This window comes from Zosterops lateralis (assembly GCF_965231275.1).
Source record: "Zosterops lateralis genome assembly, chromosome: 24".
Lineage (NCBI taxonomy): Eukaryota > Metazoa > Chordata > Aves > Passeriformes > Zosteropidae > Zosterops > Zosterops lateralis.
In genome coordinates, this window is record NC_139784.1 from 132,184 (window position 1) to 151,875 (window position 19,692).

Genomic DNA, 19,692 nt, shown 5'->3' on the forward strand with positions numbered 1-19,692 from the left:
TTACAATTCCTCTGCAAGTTCTAATGCCAGAAATTTTCCAGTACAGTATAGATTAACTCAGGTCTGGAAGAGGTTTGTATCAAGTGAAAGACATTTTAACACACTGCTTCCTTCCAAGATCACACTGACACCTGTAAAAGGTAAGACACTCAGCGTCCTCCAATTTTCACTCATCCCCCCACTTTTGGGGGGATTAGATCAAATCACTGACATTCAGTTTGTAAGAAGAGAACAGACCTTACAAAGACCCAGAATAGTTTGTTATGAATAAGCAAACCTCACAGGTTTAGCTACAAGAGTAAAGAACAGAAGTTAAGCACCTGTGTAAGGAGAGAGACAAACTGGCCTAGCTGAAACTAACTGCAACATCAATATTGATCAGAAACAGTCTGTTCAACTTTTACCTACTCCATACATACAAGTGTAGAAGAAGAAAACCAAAGGAAGAATCCACTTGTCCCATTGTGTGTTATCTAACCTGCTGGATTAAGAATTGTCCCTAATCTCTCATACATCTGCAACATTCAGAGATGCTATTTCTTCATTAACTACTCTTTAAAGAGGTGTATTAGTGAATTAATACATGATAGGATGAAAGTCCATTCAATTAATAAGATGCATTTTAATTTTTAGAAACATTAAAAAGTATCTAGAAGCATATGTGAATCTCTCCCTTCAAGCAGTATTACAAAGCTTCTGAAATCTAGCAACACATGGAATTCTGAGCAGTGTTCAGCACTGGGGTTCAGTTCAGTACATTGAGGAACTGTGCAAAGGTCTTTCTCTGCAGAATAACCACTAAAGACTTTACATTTGGCTTTGGGAATACCAACCTTTCCCACAATGTCTCCAGACTTCTGTGACACGCAACAAATGCTGAAAATCTTTAAAAAGGATCCCAGCCAACGGTCAAAACTAAAGCTCGGGCAACAGAGCCCCTGAATACTGCTTTGCTAGTTGCAACAAATTTTTTTAGCTGCTCTGTCCTAAAATGGTTTAAAAACATTGGTTACTTCTTCACATCCAGACCCTGCAGAAATGCTGCAAGTAAAGTGAAATTACATGCCAAAAAACAGCATCAGCAATGCATGTATACACACTTCTCTGCAAGCTTTTGCAAATACCCCTTGCAAGTCATGTGCACATGAACAAAAGTAAAAGGCCTTCCCAAAATAATTGTGGTGGGCACATTGTTCAAGATACCCAAGCGGTCCAATCAAGATAAGAATATCCCTGACTAGTGGTGCACAAACACACAACATACGCCCAACTCCACGGAGAAATTCATGTGCTACAATAGAATATAGGGTAACTAACAGGTCAGCTCCACCTTCATTAAGGACCGGCATCTCTCTGTACCAACACAGCATGTTAGAAACATTCATCCTGTACAATTTAGGCTCAGATATTCGTATCTGCTACAGATGGTGTAGCCACTCTCCCAGGGTCCTAGAAATGGCTTTGCTCTCAGAACCCAGTTTCATATTTAAAATGGAGAAGCAGCCAAATCACTCACCAAGAGACACTTCCGTGCCCAGAACCTTTTATTACCTGTCTGAAGCACGGCCACCAAGTTAACTGATACCAGGCCACCAGCTGTGTCCCCAAGAATACTCACCGGCAAGGGGTTGGACAGGGAATGCTGTGGAGAGGATCTGGCAACGGGCGGCACGCTTCTACCGGGACTGGTTCCTGGGCCACTGCCCCCAGCAAACTGGGCACACAAACAGATTTGATCGTCAGGAATTCCACAGAGATACTACATTTAACTAAATTTAACACAAACAGAAGAAACACATTTAACTCAAAAATGAAGCCTTATAGGCTTCAGGGAGTAATTTACATAAACTGAACATAAATTAAAAGGAAAACCTTAACAGTTCATGGAGTTATTAAAATAACAGAAGTACCTACTACAGAAGACAAACACTTTTATTTGCACCAAGTACATTTTCCTTTTTAACACAAAGATATAAACCTGCACACTTGGCCGTAGATCAGTTATTTACTCTTTGGAATTGCCCATTCCCTGTGAGAAGATGTGTCTGATGGGCACCCAGGAGTGGTAGAGAATGTTCATCTCCACTGAAGCACCTGCACCAGTCACTGTTAAGAGGCAGGACAGGTAAGGAACTGGAGAGTTGCTCCAGTTGGTACAGAAACCCTTACAGTTTCTGTACCAACAGTACACTACAGTGTACTGCTCATAAAAAAATTTACCCAGGAAAGAAATAAACACTAATAAGCACTTAATTTATGACTCTTGAGTTACTCCATAAAATAAAGAACAAACTTAAGAGAAAAGCTACCACTCTGGATTGCGCAGACCTAGAAAAACTTCAGATATTATGCAGAGCAAAAAAAATACTGATTTTTAGAATGTCCATCACTGTTTTGGGGAGGGGTTTGGCCTCTATGGTGCCAGCCTCCCATGGGAAGTTTTTCTTAAGAGGGAACCCTGTAAACAACTTCCCACTCCAATCAGCAGGATTGTGCAGATGGGCTCTTTTGCAACACTTGGCACTTATCAAAACTGTTTGCAAACCTAGAGATATCCTCAACCGAGATACAGGTTCCAATGGAAATCAACCTCAAACTTATACTTAAGTGAAAAAAAATGCCCTATCAACTGTTCAACTAATTGTAAATTTAAAAATCAACTTCCTCATATCCTATGCCTAATCAGATCTGAGCATATCAGGCTGATAGCATCAATCCATGATTCTAATGACGGATCAAGTAACACGTCACATGAGAAACTTCTATCTACAAATTTAGCAAAATGTGAATTAAGGCAGATTTGTCAATGAAAAGACTCTTACCTCAAAATAATCACTAATTTTATGTCCTCTAGGAGTGCCTTTCCCTAAAAAGGAAAGCAAAGGATTAAAATAAGAGTTGTGCTTTTAAGAAGAGAAGTTAGCATGCCATTCTAAAAACCTCCTCTTACATTCTGACACTCCTCTTCCTGTTCAATGCAATACCTATCAAAACAAAGCTTCTGCACAACAAAAGCCCGCCCCAGGATTACAGCCCTTGTGCTGTTTTTGGGAGGCTCTACAATTGACAATTCAATTAACTCTCAATTCCAAACATGTCACATCCAATCAAATACCATTTGCACTTGCTGAAGTACTTAGAAAACACTGAAGGTCTTGACTGTTGCATAGGTTCTCCAAAATTTCCTTCAAGATAAGGAGAGAGCAAAGGGTACTTTTACTCCTCCACCTTCAGATAAATTACTGCATATTAGATCTCTCACAAGCATTCCTGTAAGAGTTTAAGAGATAATTAGCAGTGGCTTAACATCAGCTCATTAAAACTTAGTCCTTTTTTCTTATTATATTATCAAAGCAGTTCTGTCAACACAATTCTCATTAATTTCTTGTTGAAGAATGAAAGAAATCAAAATCTGCCCATTTTTTAAAAAATCTGATCTTGGATCGAACATGCCAGGTTTTCCACAGCATTCAGGACAGCACTGCCTGCTTGGGGACAGCTTGTTCCTGATTTGTCATGGCGAAAACTTGCTCTAACAAGGCAGGCACACATCTTGGAAAGCAAGGAAGAGAGTACAGGCTGTAGTCTGAAGTCTGGCTGCTGTATATGTAGTGACACAGGACTAAAACAACACTCCAGAGCAGCATACAAAGCCTCTGGGAAGCCTCTCCCACAAAAATTCACGAGTTTGTGCAAATAAGCCAAGTATTTTCCTGCCAATAAGGGTAACAAGGGTCCCAGAAGAGAATATACCATGATGGTGTATTAACAGTTATAACAAGCTGCCTGACACACCCTTGGGAAGAGCCATTAGTTTCCTAGGACACTGCCTCTGCACATTGTGCCCATGTTAGCAAGCATGCAGCAGTCCTGTGGCAGGGTCAGAGCATGGATTACCTTGACTGCTCTCGTAGGCTTCTGCTTTCCTCTTCCTATTCCGCTGGTCATTCTGCTTTTTCTCGGGAGTCTGTTAAACAATACTTCCAAATTAACATTACTGCAGTTATTCCAAGATTGAAAGAAAATGCCCAAACACAATAATCTGTTCCACATCCCCAGTGGCCGTTTCATTTCTCTGGTGCATTTGTTTCTATTGTTGGTACAACTGCTCTCAAAGAGCTGCTACCTTGTCACAGATGTGCTGCAGTAGGAAGAGAATGTAGTTAACAAGGAGGTAAATTTATTTTTTCTATTTCAGCTGCTGAAAGCCAGCCTCTACTGTCCAGTGACCTCCCAGGTTAGCAGAGCAAGCTCAAACATTTATAAAAACCTATGTAAACGCCTTCAAGGTGATCATAGTACTGGTACAAGGGCAATAATGATGAGACGTTTAACTACTGACATCCAAATCTGCAGTCCAATCACAGTCTCTTAAGCCAATTCACTTTGCCTGCAGGTAATGCTTCTTTTCAAAGACCACTGCAGATGGCTATAAGAACTATCCCAGGACGGCAGCCAGGACAAAGCTGTTACAGATGCAGCAATTCACCTACACTTCTATTTGCTCCTCATCTACCCTAATTAAAGTCAAGGGTGAGTTGCATGTCCCATTTCTGTGAGCACCCAGCGACCTGATAGGCAGCTGATCAGTGGATTTCTACACAATCAATTTATTTATGCATAGGCACAACATAGAGCACAGTTGAAAGGCCTAAAGGCTCCGGAAGTGTCATGCCTATCTCTCTGTAGAAGGCTAACAAGCCTAAACATGTGAGAATGGAGAAGACCCTGGTATGGTGCCTTCCCCATCACCAGGGCCACATCTGTGGCCAAACCTGCCAAAGACATTGAGAAACTGCTGGAAGCAGGTCACTGAGGTTGCTGGAAAGAGATGTCTTGTCATTCCCATTACCACTGTCATTTTAAAAAACATCTCTTATCTCAAATTGCCCCAAATAATTCCCAAACTATATGTTCTCACTGCAGCCACCACTGAACTACAGCCTGAGGGCAGGGAGAAAAACACTGTGCAAAACACAGCTCTGGGGGAGGGAAAGCCGTGGCCAGAGAGTCTGTGGTAAACCTGTTTCATGCTCTTTAGAAATCCAAGTCTCAACTTCCCTCTTTAAAGATCTCTACATACTAAGCACAGAAATCAATCTCCCTCCTTTAGCAGGACAAAAAGGATAAAGTTGAATCTAAACGTGGCTGTGTCCCCAGTGGGTGCTGGACATCTACAGCCCCATGTTACCAGCTGGGTACTCACAGAGAGAGTGTTGTTTTGGTGAGGGGATATTAAAACAAAGGTGGTTATTGTGTCTGCAAGGTATTTTTTTAGAATGAGGGGACCGAAAACTCCAAAGCTACCTAGAGACTTGCTGCTCCAGCCCCTGTATGTGTAAAAGTCAGTGACATTGCCTCCTCAGTGTGTAATGAAGAGCAGCTCCTGAACAGCGTTGGTGTGACTACAACACCACAGACTCCATTACAGCCTCCATGGAGCTGTGAGATTATTAATGAGATTCAGTTTAAGTTGTTTTTCCATTCAAGTACTTACATAACAAAAATGACATAAAACATAATCTGTTACAAGACTGCAAAAGTAAGGAACGGGAGGTTCGAGTATGTCAGCTTGGTGAATTTATCTCTCTCCACAAAAGTTTGTTTAAAAAAACCATTAGAAGAATGAATTCTCAGATTTTCACTATTAACTACACTTACTTTATGGAGTTTAAGATATTGCATTCTTAAAAGCCCCTCATACCAGTACTACCATATAATAGAGGGAAATACGATCCAAAACTTACCTGGTAACCCATGGGGGAAGTTTGTAAGAAATGCATTAAAAAATGTACTTAAATCTGAGATTTTGGTTTATTAACATTGAGTTTCAGAATAAAAACCCAACTACAATTCATTTTGCTGCTTTAATGAGCATTTTGAATAGTTAATCCTAAAGAAGTGAGACTAACCATTTAATGCTATCTGGCTTTTCATGTGTATCCAAAAATGTATTCCAATGAATTAAAAAAGTTTCCCAAGCTGAGCTTTACGAATGCTGTGTTTGGGAGTGGGTAAAACCTGCCTGGAATGGTGGGAAGCTTCAAGGAGGAGCTTCACAGAGAGGTCAAACACCTGCAGGGTCAAGCTAAATACTTCCCTGGTTCCTTTCATTCTCCTAAGATGACTGTCACTGACTCTCACACAATTTCTTCTACACTTTGCAATCGATCATGTTCATCCTTAACCCGACTACCCCAAACACTTGTGCCTGCTTACCTCCAATTCTTTATCACTCAGAGAGCCCACGCTGCACAAGCTCTGGTTGGAAGACTCGCTATTTAATGGACCCTAGTGAAAAGCAAGCAAAGATCATTAGAAACAATGTCCCTACAAGGCAGGCCCATCCTAACAAACACTCAGTCTCTGGGCTAACTATGGTTACACCAGCACCATGGGTCAAACTTCCAGACACAGGATGGGGCACTAAGAAGCTTCAGAAACCATTTGCAGATGGACAGGTGGATTGTTCAACAATTTTTTCTCAGGATAATAATCCAGCCTTTGGAATATTTCTGCATCAGTTCATATCCTAGCTGGTCTATTTACCCACATCCACAAAACAGCCAAGGTGGTATTTATAGAAGCCTAAGGCTTGAGGAAAAAAACCTGATTTGCTGAGTGGCAGGAGTTCCAAGATCAGCTCTCCATGCAAGAATCTGCTTGACCCTGAGCTAAGCATTCAGATACATCTTTATCTGGCAAGCCAGCTATTACTGTTATCAGATGCTGGCTGTACCACTGATTTAAATGTGTCATTTAATGCTTTTTTTAACACTAGGAGGAAAGTGAACAAGTGAAACTTGTGTTAACAGCAGTACAAACACAGTACAACTGGTACCCATAATATAACCTTTCCTACTTGGCTATTTTATGGACCTGCCCACAGAGCAGCTGCTCCCACCAGGCCAAAGCAGAAACTTAAGAGGCCAGCATAGATCTATTAAAATTGCAACCAGCTACCTCAAGAGTCTGCTGCACTTTGGCAGGCTCTGCTGGATACACAGCTGCATTTTTACATATCCAAGTGGTTTGAAAATTATTTAAGATCTCCAATAAAACTGGTTTTAAAAGGAAAAAGTGAATCATGCAAAGTCACTGTGTTTTATCCTGACACGAAAGTATCCTCCTACAGATCTAACTTAAGAAATGAAGACAAATTTGAGAAAGATGTAAAGAAAAGATTCACAATTAATGATGGAATGTATTAACAGGAAGAATGACATGATAAAGCCAGTTCTCCATTAATAACTTGTGAGCATCTTTTCCCCAAGGTGCATTCTATTTTAGCATTTTTAACTTTGCAGTAACCACTTCCCATCAATCACTCTTTCCTCAAAGCAAAGCCACTTCTCATTATACACTTGAGCAGAAGACTCAAGTGGTCGAGTGGAGGAGAAGGCTTAACACCACAGAGAAACACCACAGAAATTAATTTTTGAACAAACCAGTTCGCCCTACCCTGTTTAAGGAACAAACACCACTATCAAATAGTGACATAACTATTACTAACCCCAATTCCCAAGCAGGCATGTGCATGTGTGAAAGTAAAAGTTTACCTTCTGTGTTCACTGGCAGTATTAAATATCAAATTTGTTTCTCCTAAGACGACATGCTCAATTACTTAAACAAACAAAGACCAAAAAAACCAAAACCAAAACCAAACCAAACCAAGAAAACCCAACACCTGAATAACTCAAGCTAAACATTTACAATTCCCTTAAGAAAAAATTGCAGGTTTATATTCTTTAAGCCATACCATTATCTCTTTAAGGGATCGCACAAATAACTCAGGACCAGAAAAATGTCTCACCTCATCTCTTCAGCAATAATTTCTTTTAAGCAAAGGAGCAAGCTCCTCACTACCAAATGTGATGGCTCACAAATGTTATAGGTACAACTCTTGGTTATTCCAAGAATTTACTCCTGGGCCAACAGGACTTAACGGAAGTAGCAGCACTAACTTTAGCTACATCCACATGAAAGTCTCACTGCTAAAAATATTGTAAAATTTTATGGCAAGTGGCAGTAGAAAGTGAATCCTTTCACCCATGAAAAAAACTTGTTTATAAACTGCACAAATGCTGCCCTCCAAAATCTTTCCATTCTCTCAGGAACTCCAACCCCAACAGCACATCTGAGGCACCAATCAACCTCCAGGTGAGAATTTTGTGAGATACAGGAGCATCTCTCTAAAAGAGCATTTCCTGGTCTTACACTGGGGTTCTGCCTTGATGAAGATGAAAGTGAAAGTTGTTTCCACATTTGCTTAAATCTCACTGCCTCCATTTTACAGATGGATAGCAAATGACAGGAGCAGCTGTTCAAAAAATGCCACATTTGAACTTTCCATGAACATTATGATTGAAGGGGAATACCAGTGGCTTACACAGGACAACTCTTCTGCAAGGCCCCTGTATTCTGCGATCACCTGGAGAATTAACTGATGAGGCCACTTACAGCTAGAAACGATACTAACATTTTTTTGCAGAAATACAAGTTTATCTTGTCCAGTACAAGAAATCTATGCAGTTTGTACCTGAATATAAAGTTCTGGGATGCAAGCAGCTGGAAGAATGCCTAATACAAAATCCACAACGTTTTTCTTACTTCCAGTATTACAAGTACCTGTACTGACTATACTGTAAGTGAGAAATTTTTAGCTCTACCAGCTGAAATCAAAAGCATTTCTTGCATCAATAGAAGAGGAGTTTGATGCTGGTCAGATTCTTGAACAAAAAAAACCTCACAGCTTTTTTTTTTTTTCTTTATTTTATACCTTCTTCTAGAATCTACACTGATGATGTAGTAAAACTCAACTCAGTACAACTCAACTCAGTAGAAAGGGTGAGAAGGAAACAACTTCTTCATTACGAAACTGGAACAGAACAGCTTATCATTGTCTACAGGTATCCAGAAAGTTCACTGTCACATGTATTGGTTTGTGAACAAATACATAATTATTTGTAGACATGTTTTGACCCATGCAATGGATCAAATGCATGGCTTTCCCTTTCCCCTGCTTACATTTGAGACAGCCTTTCATTGACACATTTTTACTCTAAAGGATTAGACCTTTACAGACAAGAGCTGAACTTGGCAAAGTCAGCAAAAAGTCTTGTTTTGAGGCATTCTGGCTATGGAAACTCAAAATGTTCACTAGAACGTGCTGTACTCAAAGCAACAAAGATGCAATACCTAGGATGTTTCAGAAACGTGACCTCGTGCTCAGTTGCACGTCTTCTCATGTAATGAGTCAAGAGAAAGGAAACTTTTCCTGATTATCCAGATAACACGAGGCTATGTGTGAAATTAGGTAGCAACTGCTTATAGCAGTAAGTTTAGGCATGGATGTGAGAAACCATACATCCGAGTTTCTCCCCTCAGCTAACAGTCAGTGAGTATCTGTAAAAAAAAAAAAAAGCTTCAAATTTATATTTTATCATTCATGACTGTTTATACTTAACGCAGCAACTGACTTGGGATAAATGTTCAGTACTTAATTTAGCATACCGTTTTTAAGTGGACATGACACAAAAGGAATTAAAGGAATGAATGTGAATTTTGGGAAAAAAGCCTGAAGCAAGCACAGAACATTAACATGAATATATTGCCAGGGAAGTAGCAGTGGGGAATAATAAAATGCAATAGTTTACACAGGAAGGGCTTATGAATTTTTTCCGGAAGTTATCTGACTTTTCTAGCATAGAACACTATGGGATAATACTGCACTTCTCTGCTCTCCCTTCCAGCCATCCACTCTGCGCTGTCAAGGCAACTGGTGATGCGGCTAAGCAAAAATTCAAAATACGTGGGTCATCTGAAACAAGCTAATAGTTCCTATAGTGTTTACCCAAATTACAAGCACAAGAACAACACACACTTCCTCCTCCACAAGGAATTTTTCTCCAAGATAAGCTGGTATGCTTTTTCTCTTTGTGATTCACCTATCAACTGCTGCTTCGAAGTCTGTGACCTACCTATGCGCAATAAAGCCTCCACACTGAGAACTGGATGCAGCAGCAGCAGCAGACACTCTGAAGACTCCTACTCAAGAGGCAAGAGTTTAAAATCTGGCCATTCACAGGAGCTGGTTAGTCATTTCTTCCTTCCTTTGCCAGAGCCCCTGGAAAGCCCACAGTGAGGCTTCAATGGGTGAGACTTTAAAAAAAACAGCTTATCTGGCTAATAGCTCCCACCAGATCATCTAGAACAACACCAAGCTGACTCAGCCCCCTTTACCATCTCCTGCCTCCCATGACTTGTGCATTTCCACAGCCTCCCCAAGTTCCCAGAAACAATCCATCACTCCACAACTCAAGCTGGGTAGTCTCCATTTTGTGCTCTCCAATTCTTCGCTAAAAGGGAGCTCTAGGAATTCCAGCTGCCTAGCCAGAGTCTCCAACATAGGCTTACAGCAACAAGCACTGCAAAATTATCTTGCTGTTTAAATGAAGGAGATACGGAGATAGACATGCTTCATTACATCAAGCCAGGATAACCCAAGTTCTTCTGAATTTTGTAGCAGATCAAGAGATTTCAAAGGCAAAGATTTCAAATCCCTAGTTCCACTAAAGGTTGGTGCTGACTCCACACAGGTTTGCACTGAAGTGAAACTGTGGTTTACAGTTACTCTGGTCCAGTGCTACTGTGTCAGGTTTAATTAACATATTCTTATCTTATTTCAAGCATCACGTAAGTATGAGAATTACAACCTGCTTCTTAATTGGACTTTTAGAAAAGCTCAGTATTACTGCTGATAACGAAATCCCTGAATCACTCAGGTCTTTTTGCCATGAAAAGTTAATCTATTCTCAGATGTTCACAGGTAACCCCCACTCTATCAGATGGGCAAGGAGATTTGCAGCAGGATTTGCTTGGCTTCCATTATGCCTCAAGAGTTCTCTCTGGTTGGAAGTACAGTATTTTTATTTTACTGATGGCAAACTGGACAGAAGGGTCACGTGACTCATCCTAACCTTCAGCTGAGGAGCAGAAATGGGACTGAGATCTGTCAACTATTTCTGTGCTCTAGCAGCCAGACAACACATTTGAAGTAATGTGGCACACAGAAACATCCAAACAATTTTCAAATATCTGGCATAAAGTCCTGGCATATTTTGCAGCAGCTGCTAAATTCAATTCTAAGCTTTAAAACCCTTATTAATTGGTTCTTCTCATGGACTATGACACCTGTTGGGGACCACTACTGTGCAGCACCACTTCTCTCCAAGGAGGACATGATTACCCTCAAACATGACTTCTCAACATGCTAGCTTTGCTGCTAAAACTGCAGCTAAGTACATCACAGAACTGGAGTTGCTGAAGTGATCAAGACTTCAAAAGTTACAGAGAATAAGTAAAAACCAAACTAATACAAGCAAATACTGTTCTTTATGAACAAATTTTTGGCAGCATATATTCTGTATCATTACCTCAAAGCAGGAGGAAAGGGAGCACTAGCTACCACCAAGACCAACACTTTTTCAATTCTGGCACAGTCAGATGGATCTACAAGATTCCTACCGCCCAGCTACTACTCTCTATAGAAGTACTTCAGCCATTTTAGTTTAACTATAAAAGCAGCAGACAGAGCTTGGTTCAGAGATCTTTTGAAAACCAAACTTGTAGAAGATACATGTGCTGCTGTGAGGACCCACCCTGGTTAAGCCTGAGACAGGCTGTGTGCAAATACAGATTCACCCATCACAACTACTTGTTTAAATTCTTATCCAGGAAAAGTCTGTGGAAATTACACAAATCTCTTCAAGTTAACCTACCTGATATCTTAAAGGCAGCACCCAAATAGGAAGAAGGGAGGTAAAAGATGAGAACAGACTAAATTAAACAATATTATCTAGATATCTAGAGGAAGAACTCTTTTTTTTTTTTTCTCCTGGGCCTCCTGAACCAAGGATGATGTCTAGGCATGATAATGCCTAATGGGAATGCACTTAGGTTTTCCCAGTAAGTAAATACAAACAGCAGCTAAATAAGCAGGAATTATCTGTGTCAGAGTGTCATGTGTTAATTCAGGAACTTGCTCTGAGAATTTGGGGAAGAATGGCACTTTACCATATGGCAAGTATACACATCTAAAGCATCACCAGCTTTTTGAAGCTTTCTAGTGACATGGGTGAAGCACAGGAGTCTAACAGTTGCCTAGAAACATTCCTTTCCCATAAATTTGATTCAGTGAATTAACTCCAAGCTTCTAGTGAAATACATTCTTCAGCTACTAAGTAAGAAACTCCATCACAGAGCTGCAACAGAATTTTAAGGCTTTTGGGGCTGCAAATGACCTCTGTGATTGGGTTGTGCCTTCAGGTACCAAAGGAGGTGACAAGCACACAGTTGTTTCCAAAACAGTTTAGGATTTCTGTCCTCTACTGTTGTTACTGGAAAGGTCTTCCAGAATCCCATGACTCTAATGGCTAGAAGCCTTTTTCTCATTTCTAGCCTGAAAACTTATTCTAGATCAGCTTGCTCTCATTCGTATCTCAAAACATCTACAGTTGTTATTTAGTAACACAGAGGAACTGTGGGCTTGAAGCTGAAGTTGCATTAAGGCATAAACTACTACTTTTGTTTTATAGAGGTCCAAAATATGCGCTGTGTTTCTACACATTAAAGAAAGAAGCCATACACAGCGAGATACACCCAGTGGGAGGAAGGCAGGAAGCTCGTACAACTGCCTGCTGCCTTCACCCAATCACATCTGAGCATCTGAGATGACATTTCTTCCTTTTATGCAATAAACAGCACCAGATACCTTCCATCCCAGGAGGATGGGCCAGGCCCTGTCCCACTAGATGGCACTCACTTACTCCACAGTTCTTTCCTTAAACATTTTATTGGAGCCAGCTAAAAATCTTAGCTAAATCACACAAAATTTTATCACAGCTTTCCCAATATATTCCCTTTAAGACAGTGACCTACCAATGCCAGTGCGGAGCATGACGGACGGAGGCTTGGGGGGGTAGGGAGGGAATTTGAAGCACCAACCTGGGAGGGAATGTAGTAGCTGAAATTAATATTGCAACCAAGATTTGCTGCAACATAGTAGAGTCATGCTAGTTTATATCAATGGTTGGCTGAACTATTGCAAATTAGCAAGAATGCAAGTAAATAAACAAATATATTGTTTGCAATAAGTGTAATGCACTTTAACAGTTTACTGACTAGTACAAGGTAAAACTGTATAACAACAAGTAAAAATAAAATTCAGTAACAGAACAGCTTTGTTCGCAGTGAGGACTCCAACAAATGAGGCTTTTTTCCTTGGATTGCTTTAGAAATGAGTTTTCAATATTCACCCCTACAGAAAAGGGCATGTACTTTCTGCTCCAAACATATTGGAAACGTAATTAAGATCTACTTTCCTGTATCTCTCAAAGGTTATTCCTTTAAAAGGAAGAGTTGCCAACATTATTAGTGAACACTGAATACGTTGGCACTGTTTTAATGCTATACCAGTGTCTATGCTTTTAACTATTCTAGTAAGATGTTTGGGTTATCTGTACTGCTGCAGGTAAAGATTCTGAAGTGACAATATGGGGCAAAAAAGGCAAGAAACGGGTGAAAAAGTACATGAAAAGTTGTAATGTTGTATGAAACAAGATTACAGTACAGAAAATGCCATTGTGTTTTATGCAAGAAAACGACGTTAATACGCTAAAAGTCTTAAGTGCAGGGGAAAAGACAAAAAAATCCCCACACTCTTACTTCAGCAACCAAAATTGTTACCTCTTAACTTCTAGTGTTAATCTTCCTTACTACACTTTCTTACAGCTGAGCATTTGGTTTCCTCATGCTCTCTTCCCAGACTCAACTTTGTCTGAGAGGCAGAGCACAAAGTGAGAACACAAACAGAACTCTCTCAAGGTCTGAATCACTTTGTGCTTTTCTGAGAAATGCGGCATCTACAATTTTTTTTTTTAAATAATTCTAAGTGGCTTCAGAAATTTATCTAACCATGTGTTCCTTCACCATCTACCTTGATGTTGTCCAAAACTCAGTATGTCCCTCAAAAATTAACTCACTATCCCCGACCTAGTTTAAAATGAGTTCTGTCACCATTTCATTGCTCAGAAAGACTGACATTAACAGTAGCAACATTCTGAGAACTCACAGCTTAATGCCAGGACACCAAGCAACTAAACAACGTTGTTACTCAGGTGCCTTGCTTAAGATAGCGCCTGACCAAGTGGAAGCTGTACATGAGGATGAAGATGGGATTTTACTGGCAGGCTGTGGATCAGACACAGGAGAACTGCCCTGCAAACACCTTCTGTGTGTGTTCCATGTGATGGGGTAGACAATTTTAGCTCCTGCACCCCAAATAAGAGAACTCAGTGTTTCAGCCTGGTTGTGTTGTACCCAACACACCACAATACTTGAAACTGTATCCCACCAGCAGCCAAATTCAGCTCTCAAAGGTATTCTTGGAGGAAGAGCGAGCCAGATAAGATTCCCATTTCTACAAAGTTGTCATGGGGTTTTATGGGCATACAAGCTGTCTTAAGATGGAACAACTCCTAGAAACTTAATTAGAGTCCAAAATCATCTGTATAGCATAACATCTGCTTACAGAGATCCCATTTTCATTCCTCTTGAACATACTTCACACAAATTAGAGGTCAAAACACAACAAGTGATACAGAATTTGTTTGCAAAGCAAAATTATCCATGTAGAAATTAAAAAACCCAACCAAAGCGCAAGGCAGGATGGCTAAGCAGTCATACCTGTCACCACAGGTACTCACACTCACCTTGGCAACCCCAACCCCGGTGAACCTGGCCTCCAGGAGCTCCTGCCTCCGTGGGTCCAGGCTATGCAATTCTTCCATCATTTCTGCTGCTATGGAAGAATAACACTCAGATTATGCAATGCAAGGAAAGGAGAGAGACATTTAATATTCTGTGCCACTGACAAGACTTAAAAGTGCCTGTTCTGCAGCACAACCACGTAGAGAGCATTTTCTTGCAAGAGCAATTCAAGATAGCCATGTAGTAATGGCACCATTGCCACCATATTATAGCATTTAAACCATAACCCTGCTGGAGTTTCCTCTCCTCTGTTGTACCAGCCATTTCAAGATCTCTAAATCCAAGAAACCAATTATGTCACATTCTCCCACTGGATGCTTTATTAAAAGGAAAACATGGGACGATAATGTTATGACTAAAAGCTTCAGAGCTTTTCATCTGTGCTGCATGACTAGGAGAAAAAAAAAGCAACATTCTTTACCCCATAATTTATTTTTGGCCAATCCTGGAAATACTCGATCTCCACGAACTCCAGATTTCACTGATAACAGCTTTGCTTCTTCCAAGCACAGAGTGGGATTATAAGAAAAAAATAATGCATGATTAAACCTTTTAATTTACAAGGTAAAGCATCAGATACTTCTAAAATAACAGAGGCTCCTACATTCTGGATGTACCTGGGGTACCTCTTGGCAATCCAACACTATAGATGCCTTATTTGAAGGGTTAAAAACCTACCCAGCATAACTGTGTAAACAGGTTAAAAATCAGGAAATACATAATTCAAATCCTGAACTGAGAAAAAATGGGACAAAATTCACTGTTCATTATAACTGTGAATCACATCTTCCCAACTGCACCAATCAAGTTCATTTCCAGAAATGTCTGTTCCAGTTTCATTTTCTGGACTAAGGTAGGGAAAAAAAAAAAAAAAAGGCCAGAAACAGAAGATAAAGATTTGCTGTGTGAGGAGCATATGTGATGAAGAAAGTTCTTGAAGGGCAGCAAGTGCCCTCTAGAACAGGCAGTGCACAATTGTTCCTTTTATGAACTGTCCATTTTGTCCCTGCTGCTTCCTCCAAATGCTGCGGCTCCAAGTCACAGGGGCAAAGTGAGTCCATCCGGGGGCATTCTCAACTGCTCTCACAAATCAGTTCCAAGCCTCAAAAACGAATGGGAACCTAAACGTGGTTTAAACAACCATATTTCTGCCACAGGCTCTAAAAGCCCAACAAAGCTCTCAGCCCAGTTTTCAAAGCAGGAAATCTGAGCAGCGAGGAAAATGACAGACAAGCCGCAAATGCCAAGATGTTCAAGTGCTCCCCGGGCTCTAGCCCATCGTGGGGCGACCATCCGCAGGGAATCGCGTCCCCACACCGGGATGCTCTTCTGGGGAAGAGGCTGACACAAGACACCCCCGCCGGGGGCTGCCCCGGGACCCGTTGCACCTCTCCAGGCAGGGCTGGCATTCTCTCCTGTCCTCCCGGGAGGGGATTTCCAGCACCCCTCTCCTACCCACTCGGGAAGCAGAGGCACCAGCCGCCGAGCGAGCAGCTTTGCCCCGCTACCAGCTGCTGCACCGCCTCGGCCTCTTCCTCCTCCCCTCCAGCACCGCCTCAACCCTCAGCCCGAACCTCCGAAGGCCGTGCCCACCCTCTACCGCCCCCGCGCTACCCCCAGCCCTCACCCCCGCCTGCCAGGCCGGGCCGGGCCGGGCCGCGGGGCCTGCGCTACTCCGTGCCCGGCGAGGAGCCCAGGCCGCGCTGCCGCCGCCCTGGGGCTCAGGCCGCGGCCCTCTCGCCGTGACCCGGCCCGGGGTACCAGCCCCCGCCACCTCCTCCCCCGTGGCCGCCCCCACCCACTGTCGGTCCGGGCGGGGACGAGGCGAGAGGTGTCCCCGCGCTGCCCCCGCCGCCCCTGGGGGGTCTCACCTGGCGCTGCCGCTCCTGCCGCCGCCGCCCGGCCCAGCGTTCCCCGGGCACCGCGCGGATCCCGCCGCCGCCGGGGGCAGGAGCAACAGCAGCAGCAGGAGGAGGAGGAGGGAAGGAGGGAACCTGCTGCGGCGGCGGCGGCGGCACGGGCGGGAAGAGGAGGCCGGGGGCGGCTCCGCGGCCTCCGCCGCGGACACCGGGACTGAGAAGGGCGGAAGGGAAGGGTGGTGGGGGGGTGTGGAGAGGGAAGGCTCCGGGCTGGCGGTAGGCCGCGGATCCCCGGCCTCGCGTGAGGGGCCTAGCCGGGCCGGAGCGTGCACGGGCCGGCGGCGGCAGGACAAAGGCCTCGCGGGAGGACCCGACGGCCAGGTGGGGCGGGCGGGGCGGGGGGTGCACGGGGCCGGCGGGCGCGGCGGAGCCGGGGCAGGTGCTGCCCCTCGTCCCTCCCGCCCCGCTGCGCTAGGCCCGGCCCGGCCGATGGGGGCACACGCGCTGGGGAAACCGCGCGGCGTCTCGCGAGACTTGCGCGGCGGGAGGGGGAGGAGGGCAGGGGGCGTGGCTTTAAGAGGGGTGGGGGCTAAGGGGGCGGAGGGAGGGGGCAGGGGGCGGCAGGTGGTGGGGGGAGGTCAGTGGGGCCTGGGGGGTCAGGGCAGGTCGGAGAGGGCGGGAGGAGTGGAGGGGTCACATAGAGCTGGGGGACGCAGCAAGGGGTCAAAGTCCTATGGGATCGGGGTGGGGGGGGGCTTGTCTGCCATTAGTACCTAGGGGTCAGGGCAGGTCCGAGGGGGCAGGGGGTATGGCAGGTGTCACACCAAGTCTGGGGGAGCAGCAAGCGCTCACGATGGACCATGGGGTCATGGTGCTTGGGGGGGCTGAGGGAGCAGCAGGCTCAAAAGCAGGTCAGCTCTAGTTTCGGGGTGGGGACAGGTCTGGGAAGCACTGGGCAGTCACACACATGAGGGGAAGAACCAGAGGGTCAAAGTCTCATGGGGTTGCGGGAGGTGGGGGTACTAGGCACAAGGCGGGGACAGAAGGGCCTGGGGGTCAGGGCAGGTCTGGGGGACGCAGGAAGTATGGAGGGCGGTCACAAAGAGGGCTGGGGGGCAACAGAAGGTCAATGTGGACTATGACCACCTAGGGGTGGTAGGGGCAAGGCACAAGGTGGGGGGGGTTGGATTCAGCGTTGGGTGAGGTCAGGGCTGATGGTCAGCCTCGGGGCAGGGGGCGATCACAGATGGCGAAGCAGCAAGGGCCAGGGTCCTAGGGGGGCCAGAGGGTGCTGGGTTGTGACAGGCACAAGGAGGGGGTCAGATCCACCCAGGGCAGGGGGCAAGGCAGGGAAGGCCTAGGGAGATGCCACCACCAGGGGGAACAGAGGCTGACCTACCCCCTGCCCCAGGATGCTGCAGAGAGGGAGTGCAGGTATGACATCCATGCACCCCCCCAGTTTTTCATCTCCTCTCCAGTCTCCATCTTACACACCCACGAACAATTGCACATCCTCATTCCCCTAAGGGAGGGTGTAAGGGCACCTCAGCACCCCCGAACTCACCCCTACTCCATCCCTGCCCCTGGAGAACACCACCTGGAACAGACCAGGCCCCTGGTTCAGGGCTGATCCAACATGTGTGAGATATCATGTGTGAGACACAACCCAGGTGCCTCAGCAGCCCCCATGACACACACTCCACTGCTGACTTTCCAAAGCCAAGCTGCCACCACGGTTGAGAAAAGAGCCCCAAAATTAATAAAGATAGGGCTTGTCCTGGCTGGAATGGAGCAATTCCATCGCAATTCATTTGGCTCATTGCAGGTGGTGGGGCAGGACCCAAATCACTGTGAGTGTTGCATCCACTTGATCCAAGGCTGAATCAGCTTTTCAAAAAGCAAACAAGCAGTAGAGGGTTGTTGGGAAAGGAAGTGGCCAGGCCTGTCCAAGGGGAGGCAGGCGTAGATTAGCAATGGGAGCAGAGGTTCCTGGAGCTCAATAAAGGATTTGGCAGGGCTGGGTATGCCGAGGGACATCTGTGACCTCCCCTTCACTTGTGTGACATCGAGCAATTTATGACCGAACCGGAACTGACTAGTTTGGCAAAAGGGATGTGGAAAGGAGCCAGTGGAGCACCATGGAAAAACTGCTTCTGCAAGGCAGTGGGGGAAGTTGTATTATTTTAAAATTGCTAGTTTATCGTACTTTGTCAAGTCAGTGCAGCAAATGGCTCTGGGAGCACTGCCTGCTTGTGCAAGCTGCTTCTCCTGTACTTTAATCTGTTTCTCTTTCAGTACAAGAGCCACTCCAGCTCCTGCTCTGTAAGTCACATTTTCAGCATGACTGGTGGTAGGAATTTGTAAAATAAATAATTAAATAAATAGTTTTGTGTCTGAGTTGGGTTGTGGGTTTTTTTAAAAGGAAAAAAATCCTCGAGTAAATATTCCATCAGCTAGTAGCTAATTAAAGCCATTTAGGGAACGTTAATTAGGACCAGTTGCAGTGAACATTGTTCAAGGAGGTTTAAATTTCATTTGAGCATTTCAGTTTGATTTTGGGTGGAGAGACGTTGTGGGAGCTGTTACACCAAATAAAGGGACTGACTTACTGAACCTCCCACCTCTTCTGGACTCCCCTTCACTGCTCTTAGAAACACCTCCAACTCCAAAGGGAGCAGTTCACCCCCTCAGAGTGCTAGGCAGGAATTGGACACCAGTAACATCCAATCTACCCCCACCTTTGTGGTGTACTGTCCCACACCTTTGTGCTTTAGGGGTGATGGAGGTCATTTCGGTCCAATTTTTTGTACAGCGCTTGATGGGGCACTTCCTTCTCCTTCTCCACACGTTGCCAGGGACTGCATTGCCAAGTATCACAATGCTGTCAGTATTTCCACGTAGGCCACCAGAAGAAACTTTTGCTGTCACAGAATCACAGAATGGTTTATGTTGGAAGAGACCTCAAAGCCCATCCTGCCCCACCCTCTACCATGGGCAGGGACAT

General features: G+C 44.3%; 1 protein-coding gene across 3 annotated transcripts in view; it reads right to left on the minus strand.

Moving 5' to 3' along the window:
- Positions 1 to 16,803, minus strand: part of TLK2 (tousled like kinase 2) — a 41,675-nt gene extending 24,872 nt beyond the window's left edge. The window contains exons 1-8 of one of the 3 annotated variants that reach the window (XM_083877629.1): positions 16,701 to 16,803; positions 15,251 to 15,328; positions 14,772 to 14,860; positions 12,940 to 13,005; positions 6,220 to 6,291; positions 3,898 to 3,967; positions 2,823 to 2,866; positions 1,619 to 1,714 (exon numbers count right to left, since the gene is read on the minus strand). In XM_083877629.1, coding sequence (XP_083733755.1) covers positions 1,619 to 1,714; positions 2,823 to 2,866; positions 3,898 to 3,967; positions 6,220 to 6,291; positions 12,940 to 13,005; positions 14,772 to 14,852 — 429 coding nt within the window. In that variant the 5' untranslated portion in view covers positions 14,853 to 14,860; positions 15,251 to 15,328; positions 16,701 to 16,803. The remainder of the gene's footprint in view (positions 1 to 1,618; positions 1,715 to 2,822; positions 2,867 to 3,897; positions 3,968 to 6,219; positions 6,292 to 12,939; positions 13,006 to 14,771; positions 14,861 to 15,250; positions 15,329 to 16,700) is intronic. The other 2 variants (XM_083877631.1, XM_083877630.1) reach the window with 2 other exon arrangements.
- Between the last annotated feature and the right edge of the window lie 2,889 nt (positions 16,804 to 19,692).